At 35.7% G+C, this 18,632-nt stretch overlaps 1 protein-coding gene across 7 annotated transcripts in view; it reads right to left on the minus strand.

Annotated features, from left to right (window-relative positions):
* Enox2 (ecto-NOX disulfide-thiol exchanger 2) overlaps positions 1-18,632 on the minus strand; it is a 316,931-nt gene that overhangs the window by 288,372 nt on the left and 9,927 nt on the right. For 2 of the 7 annotated variants that reach the window (XM_077106343.1, XM_077106342.1), the window contains exon 1: positions 13,388-13,446. The exons of the other annotated variants lie outside the window; for them this stretch is intronic. In XM_077106343.1, the coding sequence (XP_076962458.1) occupies positions 13,388-13,409 (22 nt within the window). In that variant the 5' untranslated portion in view covers positions 13,410-13,446. Of the gene's footprint in view, positions 1-13,387; positions 13,447-18,632 lie in introns of those variants that run through there. 7 annotated transcript variants of the gene reach the window in all.

An 18,632-nucleotide genomic window follows, 5' to 3' on the forward strand; every position in this document is an offset into this window, starting at 1 on the left:
TTTATAGAACATTTCATTCAACAGCTACCAAATGAACAGTTCTTCTCATCAGCACATAGAACATTTTATGAGGTATATCACATGATTGGCCACAAAACAAATCTCAACATTTATTTAAAAAATTAAAATCATGATGACTATCTTTTCTGACCATGATATAATAAAGCTAGAAATTTACAGGAAAAAAAACTAAAAATTCAATAGCAAAGAGATCTACAAATAACCTGATTAAACATGGAAAGTAGACCTGAATAGATATTTCTCACAAGAAGGCATACAAATGGCCAACAAGTACATGAAAAAAACAATGTTCAACATCACTAATCGTCAGGGGAATCCAAATCCAAATCACAATGAAATATCACCTCACTCTTAGTAAGAAATGCTAATATCAAAAAGACTTAAGTCAACAAGTGCTGGCAAGTATGTGGAGAAAAGGGAACACTTTGCACACTGTTGGTGGAAATGTAAATTAGTACAGCCATTATGGAAAAGAGTATGGAGGTTCCTCCAAATATTAAAAACAGATCTACCATATGATCTAGCAATCTCACTACTGGGGATTTATTCAAAGGAAACAGAATCAGGATACTGAAGAGATATCTGTACTTCCCTGTTTGTTGCAGCAGCATTTACAAGAACCAAGAAATGGAAAATATGCAAGTGTCCATCAACTGATCAATGGATAAAGAAAAGGTGGTACATGTAGACAATGGAATACTATTCAGCCAGAAGAAGAATTAAATCCTGTCATTTTCAGCAACATAAATGAAACTGGAGATCATTATGCTATGTGAAGTAAGTCAGGTACAAAAAGAAAAAAAATGTAGCATGATATTTCTCATATGTAGAATCTAAAAAAGGTAACATGGTAGTGGTTAAAAGTAAAACAGTGGTTACTAGAGTCTGTGGATGTAAGTGTGGGGAGGCATGGGGAAAGGATGATAAATGGGTACTAAGTTACAGTTAGATATGAACAAGAAGCTCTAGGGTAATATTGCACAGCATGATAACTATAGATAACAATTATGTACTGTACACTTTCAAAAGCTACAAGAAAAAAAATTAAAATTCTTTCAACATAAAGAAATGAAAATGTTTGAAGAGATGCATGTTTACCTTTATGTAAGTAATATTATATATAACTTTATATAATATTACTGAATATTATTATATGGTACCCCATTCATATGTACAACTCTATATTTTACCAGTTAAAATAAAAAGCAAATAAATAAAATAAACACTTTTAATATTCATTTATTTTTAAAAAGATGTCAAGGGAATGAAATGGAGAAAATTAGTCTTTTCAATAAATGGCACTGGAACAACTAGATATCCACATGAATAACAAAGTCGGACCCTCTACCTCACATTATACAAAACAATTAACTAAGAATGTATTACAGACCTATATGTAGGAGTCCAAAATTTAAAACTCTTGCAAGAAAACAAAAAAGTAAATTTCCTGACCTTGAGTCAGGCAGTGTTTTCTTACAGATGATACTAAAATGTATGCAACAAAGGAAAAAAAACAGAAAACATGGCTTCATAAAAATTAGAAATGTTAGTGGTGCAAATGATGCCATCATAAAAGTAAAAAAACAGACTACAAAATTATAGAAAATATTTGTAAAACCACAATTTTATATTCATTAGGACAGCTAAAATAAATAGAAAATAAGAAGTATTGACAAGATTGTGGAGAAACTGCAACCCTTATTCATTGCTAATGGGATTATAAAATTGGGCAGGCACTGAGGAAAACAATTTTGTTGCCTCATCAAAAAGTTGAACAGAGATACCATATGACTCATGTATATATATGTCCCACAGAAACTTAGACATGAATGCTCATAGCACCATTATTCCCAAAAGCCAAAAAGAGAAAATAGCCCAAATACCCATCAACTGATGAACAAACAAGAGTGGCATATCCAAACAACAAAATATTATAATCCATAAAAGGAATGAAAAAAAGGAGAAACAGTCACATATTTCACAAATCTACTCATAGAATTCCTAAAAACAGGCAAGTTTATAGAAAGATAGTAGATCAGTGGTTGCCTAGTATTCTGGAGGCAGGGGGCTATAGAAGATTGGGAGGTAATGGCGAAGGGGATTAGGATTTATTTATTTGAGGAATGATGAAAATGCTATAAATTGAATTTTTAGTGATTGTTATACAACCCTGTGTATATACTAAAAATCATTGAGTTACATGCTTAAAATGGGTGAATTGTTTGGTATGTAAATAATACCCCAATTAAATTTTTGGTAAAAAAAATACCATTATTCAGTGAGCACATGATGATTGTTTTCCAACATTTGAGGGGCTACTACATGGAAGCAGGATGGAATTGCTTGGTGTAGCCCCAAGGGGTAAGCAGAATCAAGACCATCAGAATATATAACCAGAGGACTCAATTCATGTTGTAGTTTTTATGGATGGTACTGTGCCTAAGTCGGGAGCAATGGGTATAGGCTGAAGGGAGACACATTTTGGCCTATTTATATAAATGTTCAATAACTGGAGCTATTAAAAAATCAAGTGTCCATAGTAAAGAGTGCCTAATTATTGGAAGTATTCAGGTATAAATTGGATTGATCACTTGAAGATTAAGTGGAAGGGTTCAGACTGTGTACATATACGGTAGAGGGGGACACATGACTCAACAAGTTTTCTTAAAATCATACGGTTTTATTAAATGGCATATTTTACAAAGTTCTTCTGAACTTTCATCTATAAACCTTCTTTTTCTCATTGGTAATCATTTCCTCATTAGCCAGGAATGAGTGAGTACTTACATATTCCCATTAAAGTCGTAAGTCCCAATTGTGATTTCCTATGAAATAATAAAGCTTGATGCTGAGATTTAGGTCATTTCTAATATTTATCTGGTGTCTCTGGCTCAATCATTTAGCAATAGGACCATTTACTGGATTATTTTTATTTAGTCTGCAGCTTTACAGGTAGTGCTTTAAAAATGTTAATAAGAACAATATCCTACATTATATTTAATACTAATAAGCATTAAGTTAATTAGTTACAAATCATTCTGGATTTTTTTCTGTTCTTTCTTTCCACCCTCCTCTGTCTTTTCATCAGACATGGAATATACAGGCTGCTCATTTTTACAAGTTGCTCCCAACACTCCAGAATGAACCATTTGGCTGAAGGTTTCAAATATTTTGGCATAAGTCCACAAATGCCATAAGAAATTGGCACTCCATTCTGCAATGCTTTTCTGTCAATAACTTTAACATGGATCATAAAGGGAAATAAGTTGGCAGTTGGTCTATTATGATCTAGATTTAAAACCTCATGGGATAGCAGTCTCTACTCCACTTTATACTTTTAAACTACTGGAAAGTACTCTATACTGAAAAAAGGGAAGTTCAGTTACTATGAGAAAAGCTGCTTATCTATCATCTGTTTCACAATAGCAAGGGAAAGTTTAATATCCTGGGAAGGGCAGCTTACCAATAGTGCCCTGGGGATCAGAAATGGCTAAACAGCTTCAAGTATCTCCCTGACTGGATTGATAAAGTCCATAAAACATGAATAGTAGGTGAAAGCTGAGAAGTCCTAACTTACTAATCCTGATTCACTGACCTCTTAGGCATATACAAAAACCCTGCATCAAAAGTCACAAATGGAAAACACCTGCAGTGAAATTGTACTCATTGTCCAGTTAGTACACCAGAGCCTTACTATAAATCCCAACCTCAGGGTTCATGTCTTGGAACTGTGTTCTAATGTTCCAACATGCCCTTCTGTTACTTCCAGTAATAAATCTCTGTGGAGAAGGTCCAAGAAGGGCATTGCCTTAGATCATATTCCATGTTAGAGTGAGGTTCTTCTCTTCAGCTTGTGCTTTATCTGGCCTTGATGTGAGGACAGCCAAAGAAATGTTCTGGAGAGTTTACTGTTGGGTTTATTTTAAATAGCTGCAAATATTTTTATTGATTTTATTTTAGTTAATATACATAAAACATAAAAGCTGTACATATTAATGGATTACCTACCACATAATATTTGGTGCACATATACACTGTGCAATATTCAAATCAGGTTAAACATTTATCTCCTCAAACATTTCTCATATCTTTGTGATGAAAACTTTCAAAATCCTTTCTTCTAGCTTTTTAAATATGCAGTGTAAATATTATCTATATCCCCCTACTGTGCAATAGTACCCCAGAAAGCATATTCTGTCTATGAATCAATTCTGGTATCTTACTGACTTGAGAATTTTTTTTCTTGATTTTTGTTTGCAGTCATAGGGATTGAACCCAGGTCCTCACATATGCTAGCAAGTGCTCTACCACTGAGCTACAGGCCCCATCCCTCGCTGTAAATATTTGACAGAACAATTATGTCTTTTTCACTTCAATTCCTTCAGACCATTTCTTCCCAGACCATTTCTTCCCCTTCTTGTTAAAAGCCTCACAAAGCCCGTGGGTAGGGCACTCGGGGAACACTACTTGAGGGGCAAGAGCTACTACTGGAATCCCAGGCTCATTTCTCCAATGGTCATATTTCTGCCTGTGCTTATCCCTTTTTCTGCCAGATTGTGCTCTTTATTACTCACACCACTCAAAATAGCCGTGAGCGCCAATATTCACGAACTACTCAAGCTGTATTTATTGTATTTACTTTGTGTCCCACCCTCATAAACCACTCTCCCCAGATCCCTTAAGCATTTCAATTGCTCTTTTCCATTTCAAGCATCTCAATTCCAGAGAACAGAAATTTGAGCATGGTCTTATTACCAATTAAAAAGGGATTCTCACTACTTTGCTCTTAGAAGTTATTTGTCCATATCTATGTCAGTTACTCAAAACCATATTGGCTTTTTAAATGATATATCATATTGCACACTCTAAATATAGTTTACTATCCCATCACCTGTAGATTTATAAAAGCATGAATCAAATGTCTTTTAATGATGATCTATTTATTTTAATATATTGGTTTCATACTTATAACCAAGAAAAAAATGTAATATGCCACCCAAGAAAAACTTTTCTAGAATAGTCTGCCTTACTTACATGAAGATTACTGTTATTTTTATTCAATATGATTGTCACAATTATTTTTATGTTCATCAACTTCTTTATAACACATTGAAGTGAATTCAGGTTAAACAACTTCCATTGAATAAGCCGGGCTGATTTCCATAATTCAGATGAGTACATAACAGCTGTGGTTCTTTGCAGTTTCTGTCCCACCTCCAAACCCAAGGGCAGGGTTTGGGAAAATGCCAACCATGTTTGGCAGCAAGGGTCAGCAGTCTAGGGCAGGGAACAGGAGTGGCAATGAGCAGAAGTATAAAGAATCTAAAGAAGGCATTATTTACAATGTTTTAGAAGCTCTAATTGAGCACATCACAATTCCTTTTCAGTAGACAGTTAACACAGAAAGTGTTTTCTTTATATTCTCCAACTTTCACTAATCTGGGATTTTTGCAAGGGAACACCATAGTACTGAAAACTTCTAATCCTACTTTTCCCCTTTGTGTTCTCTCTCTCTCTCTCTCTCTCTCTCTCGCTCTCTCTCTCTATCTCTCTCTTTCTCACCATGCCCTCCCCGCCCCCCACACACACAAACAGGGCTAGGAATAGAGACAACCATTCACAATTATACATATAAGTATAAAAGAAAAATAAGAATGTAGGCTTCGGAGTGTTTAGAGACAGAGCTATAAATCAGTTAGTAGTATAAACAGCCTTGAGTAAGAAGCATAACTAACATTTGTTGAGAGTGCTGATTGAAGATTAAATGAAATAATTTATGTAAAGATACTTGCATCATCCTATAGTAGGCCTTGAAAGCACATTTCCCTTATTTTTTATTCTGATGTAAATTATGAAGAGTCCCGATCAGAGTGAACATTTTCATTGAAAGTAGAAAGGTCTGGATTTCTAAATAAAGAAAAAATACCACTGAAAAATGTAGATGTAGTCTGAGGAAAGGAAGAAGCAAAAATTTTTAAATTTCCTTTAGATCCAGAGGGTTTTGTCTTTACACATTTCTTAAAACCGTAGCTGAGGTACTATCTATTTAGTCCTCAAAACAAAAGAACCTATTTGTAGAATGTTACATGGGGGGCCCTGAGTGGCCCGCTTTGAACACTTCAAGGCAGTTCAGGGAGGCTGAATATGACAATGGATTTTGGAAGCTAGTGTGAATGGTACAAAAAGCGGGGGGGGGGGGGCAGTCTGCTGTCCATTGAAAACAGCAGAGCTAAAGAAAGTGAAGAATGCAGAGGGAGATAAGGGAATTTCAGGATGTGCTAAAAAAATTGTAGCAATTGAAAATAATACAAAGAACTGGGATCTAAGCAACAGAGAGTCAGGTCAAGCAGGCATAATTATTTACCATATAGTTTCTGTAGACAGTAATACCCAAGTATATTGCTCTACACGTGTGACTTTTCCCCAATACTATAGATTTTGATGCTAGGTTCTTTTTAAGGTCCCTAGGAAAAAACTAATACATGTGAACTCCATGTAGTAATAAAACACAGGACTAGATTTATGTCTCTTTATATTGAGACTACATTATATTTCTGATTCAAATTCTTCCGAAGTTTTAATGGTATTTTAAATAATGAAATAACCTTGAAAGGGGTACACTACTAGTACAGGGAAGACCTGTCAGAGTGAGAAATGGAAGCTGAAAAGTAGTGAGTCATGTGTAGCTAAAGGACTGAACAAACCAAAAGAAAACAATGAAAGGGTCTTCAAGAGCCAAAATGTATAAAAAAGTGTCTATGACCTGAACATTGGAGCTAGGTGCTCTTTCTTTTGATTAACTCAACTTTCTTATCTAGCTTAGAAATCAAGGCTTAACAGCCAGCTCTCAACGGCAAGCCAATATGATGAGAAAAATAGTACTGATGAGAAATGCAGAGTGTAGATCTCATTTAAATTTAATTGAGATCATAATTTGTTAAATAGCTTCTGAGAATAACTCACTTTAGGCCATGTTTAAAAGTTAAACTATCCTTAAGAAATGCAATTCCTTATAAGTCAAAGGAAAAAGCATTCCAGTCTGATTGCCTATCAATACATCAATACCATCATCACTGTGGCCATCTAGACCCCTAAGAAAATTACTACTTCTGTATAACCAGACTTAATTTTCTTTTCTTTTTCTTTTTTGCACTGGTGATTGAATCCAGGACACTTAACCACTGAGCCAGTCCTTTTTTAATTTTGAGACAGGGTCTCATTAAGTTGCTTAGAGCCTCACTAAATTGCTTAGGTTGGCCTGGAACTTGATATCCTCTGCCTCAGCCTCCCAAACCACTGGGATTACAGGTATGTGCTACCATGCCCACCCTAACCAGATTTTCTTGAGCTGCACTCCCAATTTCAATTAAATTAAACGTAAGTAAAATTAAAAATTCAGTTCCTTGGTTGTAGTAGCCACATTTCAATCCTCAATAGCCACATGTGGTTACTGGCTACTGTGATGTACAGTGGAGATACAGAATATTTCATCATTGCAAAAAGTTCTATTGAACAGCATTGGGTTGGACATCATATAAGACCTAGACTTTCAGTGCCAAAACAAAAAATTCAAATCATCTCAACAATATTTTTCTACAATGTAATTAACATCAAATCCATAGAAAATACTAAGTTACAAGTAGACAGGAGTAAGAAATCTGGTGTGCTACTACATAGTACAGTGACTCAAGATAACAATTATGTACAATATATCTAAAAATATCTGGAAGAAAGGATTTAGAACATTTTCACCACAAAGAAATGATAAGTGTTTAAGGGGATAGATGTTTTTGCTGATTTGAACATTTTACAATATATGCATGTGTTGAAACATCACATGGTACCCCATTAATATGTACAGTTTTATATTTTATATTAAAATAAATTCAAATTAAAAAGTATCACATAACTTAAAACCATGACAATAAAAATAAAATTTCTAATTATCATTTTATGTATACAGATTAATTTTCTTGTATGATTAAGTATTAATATATGTACACAGGCAAGTCTGTCTCTCTCTCTCTACAAAAGTGAAAGGTTATTCCACAAAGACAAAAGAAGGAGATTTGAAGGTATAATCAAACCATGCAAGGATGAGTATAGAGGAAAAAAATCAAGAAGACAGTTGAAACAGAAACAACTCGTTTTAACCAATATCCTAAAATATCTACATAAAACAGAAGCAATGTACCCATTCAACTTCTGGAACTCTTGGGCTATGGTACAGCTCTGAACCTGGAGCTAGCAGAGGAGGAGAAAAACCTCTTTGTATAGCTGTACCTAATATTTATGTGAGAGGTAACTATGTGCAAGATACTAGGCTTTGCTCTAAGAGATGAATAAAATATGGTTAATGACCAAGAATTGAGCCTACTGGGGGATGACAGACAATAAGTACTATGATACAGTAGCAGATGTGATTTGAACTGAACCTTAAGGGTCAAGTGGCTCTTAAAGATGTGTAAGAATAGCAATATAAATATTTTGAGAACAGCACAGAGAAATGTACAGAGCTTAAAAATTTGAGGTGTACCCAGTGACCCAGAAGTGGTCTAGCTGCTAAATAAATAGGATATACATTGCATGGTATAGTGAAAGATCAGGGCATAAAGGCTTTCTGGGTGGCTGGGATGAGACCATGGATGACTGTGAATGCCTCAAATGGGCATTCACATATTACACAGTGGTTAAGAGCATGGGCTCTGGGGACAAGTTTTTGGAGATCAAACCTTGATTCTGGTACCTATTAACAATGTTACCTGGTAGGCAGTTTACTTAAAGTCTGGGTCTCAATTTTTCTAAGATTTAAATGGAAATAATACTACCTACCTAATGGGAGTCCTGGAAAGTTGATGAGTTCATATACATAAGGTATTTACAACATGGCCCTGCACAAAAAAACAAAATCCTTTAGAAAATTTCTGAGGAGAGGAGTGACAGGATAAAATCTGCATTTAGGAAAAACCCTGTAACAGCTATGCATAAAATGGAGTGGGGCGAGAGTAGATGCTGGGAAGATGTGTTATGATTGGTCATTTGGCTGCATAGAAGAAAAATTACACTCTGGTTGGCAATGTTTCTGGTTGCAAAAGGCTGAGAATCAAGATAGAAGCAACAGAACAGGAAAGATTTTTAAAACAAAGCCAAAAATCTGAAGAAAGAACATTAGTAGTGGCAGTGTTTTAGAAACTGCTGGGGATGCAATGATCTTCTATGACTCTGTGAACAGAGTACCAATGAGGAGGGTCAGAGAGAACAGAAAAAATCTTTAACAGTCTGGTGAGGAGACAACATTGTGCTGCACAAGTCTTCCAAAGTCATGGACAATGGTATATCTGCTCTGCATGGCACAGTTTGGGCAAACACCTTCAATGAAGTGCTCCTAAAGACACACCACATATTACACAGTGGTTAAAAGCATGGGCTCTGAGGACAAGTTTTTGGAGATCAAACCTTGATTCTGGTACCTATTAACAATGTTACCTGGTAGGCAGTTTACTTAAAGTCTGGGTCTCAATTTTTCTAAGCTTTAAATGGAAATAATACTACCTACTTAATGAGAATCCTGGAAAGTTTTTGAGTTCATATACATAAGGTATTTACAATATGGCCCTGCATAGAATAAGCATTCAATAAATGTTAGCTATACTTATTATTATGTATATGTATGGGAGGGGGACACTAACTGCGTTATGCTTAATAACCCTTGAATGTATCACTGCTATGTTTACGGGATGTCAATCAGTATAGTTTAGCAGCCCAAGAGGCATTTGCAGTACAAATGTCCTGCATAGACAGCATGCCTTGATTATTATTCATAATGAATACATTAAGTCCTTTTTGGAAAAGGTATAAATTAAGTAGTTAAATTTATAAATATTCGTAGTGATCTCCTTAAGCTAGTGCAAGCAGGCTCCAGCACACCGTATACTCCCATCCATAAGACCTGCCCTTCACGCCTCTAAAATACACTTACAAGTGTATAAGGAGGAAAATCCACCAGACAATTCAACTTCACTTCCCCAAACAACCAGACACAGAAATCCATCCCTCTCTAATTTATCCTGGCCTCAAACAGTTCAGGGGAAAAGTGATTATTTTGCAAATGATAGCTTTTTTTCCTTCACCAATAAGAAAATGTCAATTTCTTTAAAAGCCCCTATAAGCTCCTTTTTTTTCATTTAAATTCAGAGTGCTTGTTCCCAGGAAAAGCATTGGCACGTTAGGGTGTTAGCCAGAGCTTCCAATTGCACAGAAAATTCCTATCTGAAACCAACTTTAATATGGAGCTTCCAATCACATGCCTAGTTTTCCTAGTTCTCCCTTCTCTAATACTGACCTATTCCCCACAATTCCCTCCTGTATTTTTTTAAGTGTCAAAGATGGTTTAAGTTTAAAGAACAATGAAAGGGCTTTCTATTGCCCTCTTCTCCTTTTATCAGAAGGGAATAATATGTCCTGCTTTACTTTAAGATGCACTGAAGTATAAAAATATCATCTTAGAATAAAGATAAATTCTCATTATGAGGTATACAAGACAATATATACCCATTACCATCTTTACCATCTTCCTAAAAGTCTCATGAACAGCTTATAACAATATTTGCCCTATCTCTGGCTCATTTTATTGATAACATTCTCAGATATTGTCAAATGCTGTAGAAGAGTTTTCCTTCTTTAAAATTCCATTTGTCCTAAGAGGTTTTACAAAAAGTTTTTCTAGAGACCTAGTAGGAGTTACTCAAATACCTGGGTTCATTTGCAGAATTGATAGTGCAGCTTTAAATAATAGTCCCTTTTTCAGTAGGACAGAAAGTAAAATTTTTCCTTAAAAGTAATGAATTTAAAAGTGAGAAACCATTGAGAATATAAAAAGATGGAAAGGCTGACGAGAGAGAAAAAGAAACAAAGAGGAAAAAGGAGTGAAACTGAACTAGCTATATTTTTCATTTGATCTGAACAGAATGTTCTAATTTTAAAAACAGTGCTTGACACTCATGGCCAGAATATTTTAAAATATACACACATTAATAAAAACAATCTTATAAGATCACTGAGCAGAATACTGAAATCAATTAGCTTTTTTAGAAAGAAAATATTTCACATTGCCTTTTGTATTAGACAACATTTTCTTTCCCCAAAACTTCAAATTTCTATTTTCATTCATATTGATGTATACATTAATCAAAATACTAGTGTATCTTAAGCATCTATAAAAATTAATCTGGAAGGTACTTAAAATAAATGTTGGATTAAAATAGTTCTGAAAACAATCCCTACAGTTCTATCAAATAATATATTTTTTTAGTAAATAACTCAATTTAGTCTTCTTGACTAGTAACATAAGTCAAATTTACCCTGATCTCATCATCTGAGAGACAGTGTCATGTAAGAAAGTAAAAACTACAGATTTTTAATCAGATGCTATAACCTATGAATTCAGTCTTGTCACTTATTAGATGTGAGACATCAGGCCAGTTACTTATCCTCTGAATCTCAGTTTTCTTACTTATAAGATGAGATCATATCACTACTGTTGTCACCCGGATTGTTATAAGGACAAACTAAGACAGTCTATGTTAAATCACTGTATAAATGATTCATACAACATTTACTGTGATTCAATAACCAACAATTATATTGTAATTATAATTTTAGTAGGTTAAAACCATTAAGAAATTAAATATGTATTCACTATTGACACACAAATAAAATTCAATCACAAAAGTCACCTATTTGGGTTTCATGTTATTCATTAGGTCACCTTGGGATTGAGAGATGGCAAGGAGATAATGTCATCAAGTATTTTAACATAAACATTTTTATTATTATAGAGAAGTTTTTCGAAGTAATTCAGTAGCATAACAAAATCCAGTATTTTTCACTGACAGAAACTTAAACCAGTAACATCAGTCCATGAGAAACCTCTATTTATTGAACAAAACAATATTTTCCATAAGAATATATCTATTTAATTTTGTAGTGGAAAAAAATAAGACAGTCTGTGGTTTTAACCAGATGAGAAAAATCTTAACAACTTCTCACAATCAAACATACAGAGATGGCTCTTCCAGAGTCAAGCATGCATTGGAGTATAGAGAAGACACCCAGCAAGCACAACTTTCCAACACTTAGCAAAGCAAACCAACTGATACCCAAAGAAGAAACCAAAGCTATAAATTCAAATAAACGGGCTGCATGGAGACTACACAAACCTGCTGTTGCTTTAATTGCAGACAATTCAATTCAGCAGCTGTTGGTCCAGGCACTAAGGTTCACTGTATGCTCTTCAACGTAACCTTGAAATATTGTCACTCACTCACTTCTCCACATCATCTGTATGCTGTCCAATTAATGAGGAGTGAAATCAACTGTCAAACCACACATCAAAACAGAACATGATCTTTTAGCTCTTTAGCACAGGAACACAATATTTTAAGGATAATAAAGCAAGAATGGAGATGAAAGTCCTTGACAATAAATGATATTCAAACTTATCAAAACATGTGTTTGGAGAAACTAAGCTTCTGTTCCATTCTGTTTGCAAGAAAGTGAAACTTTCTCAGAGTTTTTCATTTGCAAGGGTCCTTTCTTTCCATCTAACTGCTGTATAAGAAGCTTTTCGAAAAATGTTCACAAATATCTGATCAGAGTCTTTAAGTTTTTCATTATTATGGACCAGTATTTTTCTAACAGCCTACAAGAATACTTAAGGGACACTTCTGATCCAATGATATTTTATAATACAGATGGTTTGAGGCTGGCATTTTTAGCCTTGCTGTTTCCAACACTTTTCCTCTAGCAGGAGAATAAACAAACAATAATATATAATGTTCATCAACCTGAATTTAATAATGAAATGAAAATAAATAAAATTTACCAAACAGATGTGCTCTGGAATGCTTCCTATTTGAAGTTTTCTCACTCTTATCCATATGACAAATCTACACAACCAATTAATAAAAGCAGGAGTTAAAAAACTCAAGAGAAGCACAATAAACTAAGTGTTTAAAATTTGCTTTTTGCTTCCAAAGCACTGTGTCTTCTGTGCAAACACTCTAAGCTGTATCACATACTACCAGTTGCAGACCTAAGACTTGAGAAATTCAATACAACAAAACAGCAGAGAAGCGTGCACAATTTAGGGATCGGGACTACCAATTTAACAGAAAACCCAGCTTTTACCCAGCAATCTGCTACTAACATTATAGCTAGGGGCAGGCATATTTTATGCAGCTATTTTGTTTAGCTCATTAGAATCCTATTTGTCCTTCAGTACAGTTGAACTGCGAGGAAAAAAAAAGAGAGAGAAATGCACTTTGAAACAAAAGGGAAATTTCAGATAAAATGAAACATACTATACCTGTATATTGTACCAGGAACATTGTGACACTCTTCGGGGAACAGTTTCACGTTGTATCCTACTGTGAGTTATTCTCTCTTTACCCTCTTCTTTCCACAAAAAGAAAATCCAAAGCACCCCAAATCCCCACTACACACTATCCCTAACCCACCTCCCCACTGAGGAAAAAAAAAGCCACAATTCAGCTCAGATCCGATGCTTCTGTTTAGCTCAGCTCCAGCCGAGCAACTGAGCTCTAGCAACGGAGCATAGGGAGGTGGATTCTGATGCCAGTAGCACTTCCATCCACTTCACTTACACAAAAGCAGGCAGTGGAAAATCCAGGAGCCTTGAAGACAAGGGCTGGAACTGGCTTTTATGAATTGCTATTACTGCATGTGTCACCATCCATCTCCAATGACGGACACTTATAGGCTGAATTGGGAGTGGAGGGGGTGGGGTAGAGGAGGTTGGAGAGCAGGTGGAGAAGCAATTAGCAGTATGTTCATCGGAGAATTCGTTCGGGATTTCATACATCAGTGCCTAAAGAAACAGCATGCAGTTGACAAATCAGAACTTTACGATTTGCATGCCTTAGAAGAAATCTTAGCTCGCAGCTCTAAACAAAATAAAGCTTGCCCACTCTTACAGGGCACAGAAAGTCACCCCTCCAATTTCTCTTTCCTCTGGCTACCCTTGTTCCTGGGAAATCAACATTCAGAATGAATATTTGCTAATTTCCCCTAAAGAATTGTATTTAAAAGGCTGGAAGCAAAGGAAGTATAAAGAAATTAAATTCTATTGAACATGACATCTCTTAACGAAAAAGCAAGAAGCTAATTATTTTAAGCTAACTTTTCATCCCTATTCCCATTCCCCAGGTGCAGCTTTCACACCTATAATCAGTGGATCACACAACTTTCCTGCATATATTTAACACTGAAAAAAAATGTATGGATACCTAAAAATAGTTCAGTTAAAGTCAAGGTAAAAAGCCAAGTGCTCAATGAAGGATCCACTTGTTAGTTATAAGAAGTCACTTTACCTGTAAATGCTTCAGTTTTACTCATCTGATAAATGGAAGCACATTTGCAGACATACTTTAAATTTAATCATGAGTAGGAACAAAAAGCAGATAGTTTCTTAGGGAGGGAACATGACAGAATCGAAGGAGCATTGGGAGTGGGTATCAGGAAACCTGAGTTCAGGTTACAGTTTTATATCTTTCTAGCTGTATGATCCTGGATGAGTCACTTAACTTCTCTGAGCCTAAGTTCCCTCATTTATAAATTGGAGATAATACTACTTATCTTGATTGCTTCATGGGATTATTATGAAAGTTAATGAGATAATGGATATGAAAAGACTTTTGCCAATTATAAAGGGATATACAGTTGTATGGTATTATTATTTTTCTTTATATGTTCTGGTATTATACCCCATCTAGGATGCAAACTATGGGTCAAGCATCTCCTTTTGTTAAATCTTTCTATTTACCTGGTACATCCTCTCTGTCCAGTGTATGAGAAAGGATTTGAATTGATTAGCTAAATCTAAATCCAAAAGGTAAAAATCCAAAGTCATGCTTTATGAGACTCCAAGCTGCCTTGATACTATATATACAGTGACCAGCTGGCTTAAGCTGGGACACAATTTTAGTACACGAAGTCCTGGGGTGGCCACACCTGGGGCACTAAATGATCCAGGCAATATTTGAAGACCTTTGGTTCAGCCAAATCCCACATGTCCTGATTTCCATCTGTATGATGGTTACCCAAGTGTGTGTCTATCCACATGGACCAAATCTGAAGCAACCAAAAAAATTGTGGGGGTATAACAGAAATATCAGATGTCAGCTCCTCTTGGCCCCCTCCAGTGCGATTTGTGTCCTCAAGCAAGTGCTTAGTTCAATTCTTGAAAGAAGAAAGAAAACTTTTTTTCCTAATTGCCCTTTTGAGTATCATTGCCACTACTGAAAATGCCATTAAAATATATATCCAAAATCTATGTTAAATCAATGGAGAAAATGGATTCTGTGAATCACAAAGCATTAAGTGACTGGTAGCTAAGACTAAATGAGCCAATAAAATGGGGAAGAGAAGGAGGAGCTAGGAGGAAAGAAGTGAAGAGAGGTGAAGAGAACAGAGAAGAGAGGAAGGAGAGGGAAGAATAAAGAGAATGAATCTAAAGTGAGAACTAACTTTCTAATCAGAAATATACTTGCTAGGTTCATCCCAAATCTCACCTCCTCTTAGAAAGAAAGATATTAGGAATAGCCCCTTTACTACCACAGCTGCAACTCTAGCTTTCTATCTGTTTAGGTAAACAGTTAAAAATTCGAAAAGGTACTGGCAGCCCTAGCATCAGAACTTGCTATCCTGTGGCATGCAGAAAGCCAAGCAGGCAGGATACAATTCTTCAGAGGCCTCATCACTACAACTCTCTACCACAGCTTCACCTGTGGCATTATGGGCCACTAGGAAAGGTGTTAGCCCAATTTCAGGTTCTGCAAGGGGGGCCTACCCTAGACTTTCACAGTAGTAAAAGAAGAAACAAAGGCTGTATTGCAGGATTATGCTGCTCTGCCTTTGAGAATTGCAACTAACTCCACAAATTTAAGCTTAAAATTGACATTCCCCAAATTCCTCAGAAGGTCCAAAGTAAAGGGAAAAGGACAGGGAAGACAATTTTAGTTAGTTTCTTTCCCATAGTCAAAATATTAGGCTCATATAAAGAAAATGACTGACAGAGTCCCAAAATGCAATGAGGTGGAGGCAGCAGTTTCAACCCAGATTGGCAAGAATAGAAACAAAAGCATCAGAGCATCCTGATAAAAATACACAAACATAAACACCAAAAACTGTTGCAATATTTCTTTATCCTAATGTCAGGTTCCATAATGTAAGCACTAATGGTTTCCTAAACCACCCAAGCTCCTCCACAAAGCTGTCACCAAGCATGACTGATCTTTTCAAATGAATTCCTGTCATTAGCCACCTTGGATTCTGAGTATTTTTGTCAAAAACAAAAATCCCAAAGGAAGATTTCAAAGGACCAAGAATTTGAACCAAACCATGAACCTAAACAGGGAGAAAAAACACTAATTTGCTAAACCTCAAACAAAAAAGAATTGTTAACAGTTTGAATGCAATAAAAAAAAAACTATTGAAATGATTTGAACCAGAACAAAGCTTCATATTTTCTGAATCAATCAAACTGTACCAATCCCTGAGAGTCCAAACAGTTCCAGCTCTTGTGAAGATCACACTTCAAGGCTTGGTTTCGCTTGCTGGAGAACCCATAGATGAACCAAAGAAAGAACACTGGAAAAGGAGTCAGGAGAATTGAGCTCTACTAATTTTTTTCACTGTTTGAAACTATTCAAGTCACTTCTCTCATTGCCTCAGCTTGCTTGCCTTGAAATGCTGGGATGGATTTGCCAATATCCAAATCTAATAGTCCATGCCAATTGTAAAATTTAGTCTAGTGCCAAAATAGATTATCACAATTTGGCCCTAATTTCCAGGAAGCAGAGAAATGGACCACCTGAATCCTCCTAGGGTTCATGTTTCTACCTTATTTTGAAATATAGTTCACATGAGAGTTGGCAACTGTTCTTGTTCAGCCTTGGGAATAATCAACCCTCAAAAAAATGTTTCAGGAACAGTTCATTTTCCTCAAGTGAAAGCTACAGGTAAGAAGTCTGGTCCCCACAAAAAAAAAAAAAAAAAAAAAAAAAAAAAAAAGAAAAGAATGAGAGTGATCTAGAATATGCTGAACATCTATTGCATGCCAGGTGTGGTATGGGATTTTACATAAAAATATTTTTAAATTGTAGGTAGACACATTATATTTGTTTGTTTATTTATTTATTTTTATGTGGTGCTGAGTATCAAACCCAGTGCCTCACATGTGCTAGGCAAGCACTGAGCTACAGCCCCACATACAGCCCTAGCCCCACATTAACTGTTTTAATGGGTCCCCACCATACAGCTATATGCTATATTTTATAAACAAGAAAACTCAGGCTAACTGATGTTAAATGACTGTGACAGTCACTTGACTGGTTAGTGGCGGAACTAGAACTGGGATTTGAACTCAAACAATCTGAATCCATTACTATGCCAACATTCTAATGATTAAAGACATACTTATTTCTTGATTCAGTGATCCAAATTGGACTTGCTTAGTGAATATGTCACATTCTGAGTTCCCTACAGTGAAAGTAGGCTTCCTTGAGTTTATACTTGGTTGGCTTTTTTTAAATGTCATCTGACAGTGTTGTACAATGGTTACAGCTACCAGGCTCTGGAGTTAGACAGTCTTGAATTTTCTGAATTCTGGCTTATGGAAAAGACCATACCAAGGCTCAAATTTTCTTATCTGGCAAATGGAGAATGAACACTACATTATCAGGTTATTGGAAAGTATCAATGATGTGATAGCAACTAGCATAATACTCAGTACAAAACAAGTGTTCAATAATGCAGATTAAAGTTATCCTTGTATTTATAAGCAAAAAAAAAAAAAGAAAGATTATAAGGAAAAAGGAAACTAGTATTCATCGAACTCAAGTGCTCTTTGGCTGTAACATGGAGTTTGAAAGAGATTTTCAGTAGCCTACCTACACCCTCCAAAGCCAAACTATATCTTATGGTTGAATTGCATACTCATGAAGCAACATGAATAATTAATTGGTGGTACCTAAGAGGTAACAAGGAGAGTTGTCATGTGCTCTGCTAAGCAGCAATCGTCCCTAGTTTCTGGGAACCTATCCTTATAAAGAGAGGTGTGGGAAGTAGGAGATAGAAGTACTGAATGTCTGAGGCATCCTTCTTCCCCTGGTGCTTCAAGCCCTGGCTTCACTTCCTCCCATGTGCCTGTGGCCTTCTCACTTACTCCTTTTTTCTCCTCTTCCTCCAGTTTATTCTGGTTTTATTGTGTTTCTTTCCTGGCTTTTTAGCTCTGTGTCTGTTCATCAGCATCAACTGGTATGTATGAAACATATTCCTGGTGCTACACAAGGTGAGATGGAGGGCCTTTCAAAATTTTTGATAAAAGAACATGTTCCATGGTCAAAAAGATTTCAGACACAAACATAGACCAGAGTTCTGGCAACATAGCCAGTGCAGGTATGACTGAATGCTTTGGTTGATTCAGAAGACAAAATAGTTTGTTCATCTAGTTAATAATATGCAGAATTCAGAAAGTATTGGCATTGTAACTCAATTTGAAATGCATAAGATAGATAAATGGATAGATTGGT

This window comes from Callospermophilus lateralis, chromosome X (assembly GCF_048772815.1).
Source record: "Callospermophilus lateralis isolate mCalLat2 chromosome X, mCalLat2.hap1, whole genome shotgun sequence".
NCBI classification, from domain to species: domain Eukaryota; kingdom Metazoa; phylum Chordata; class Mammalia; order Rodentia; family Sciuridae; genus Callospermophilus; species Callospermophilus lateralis.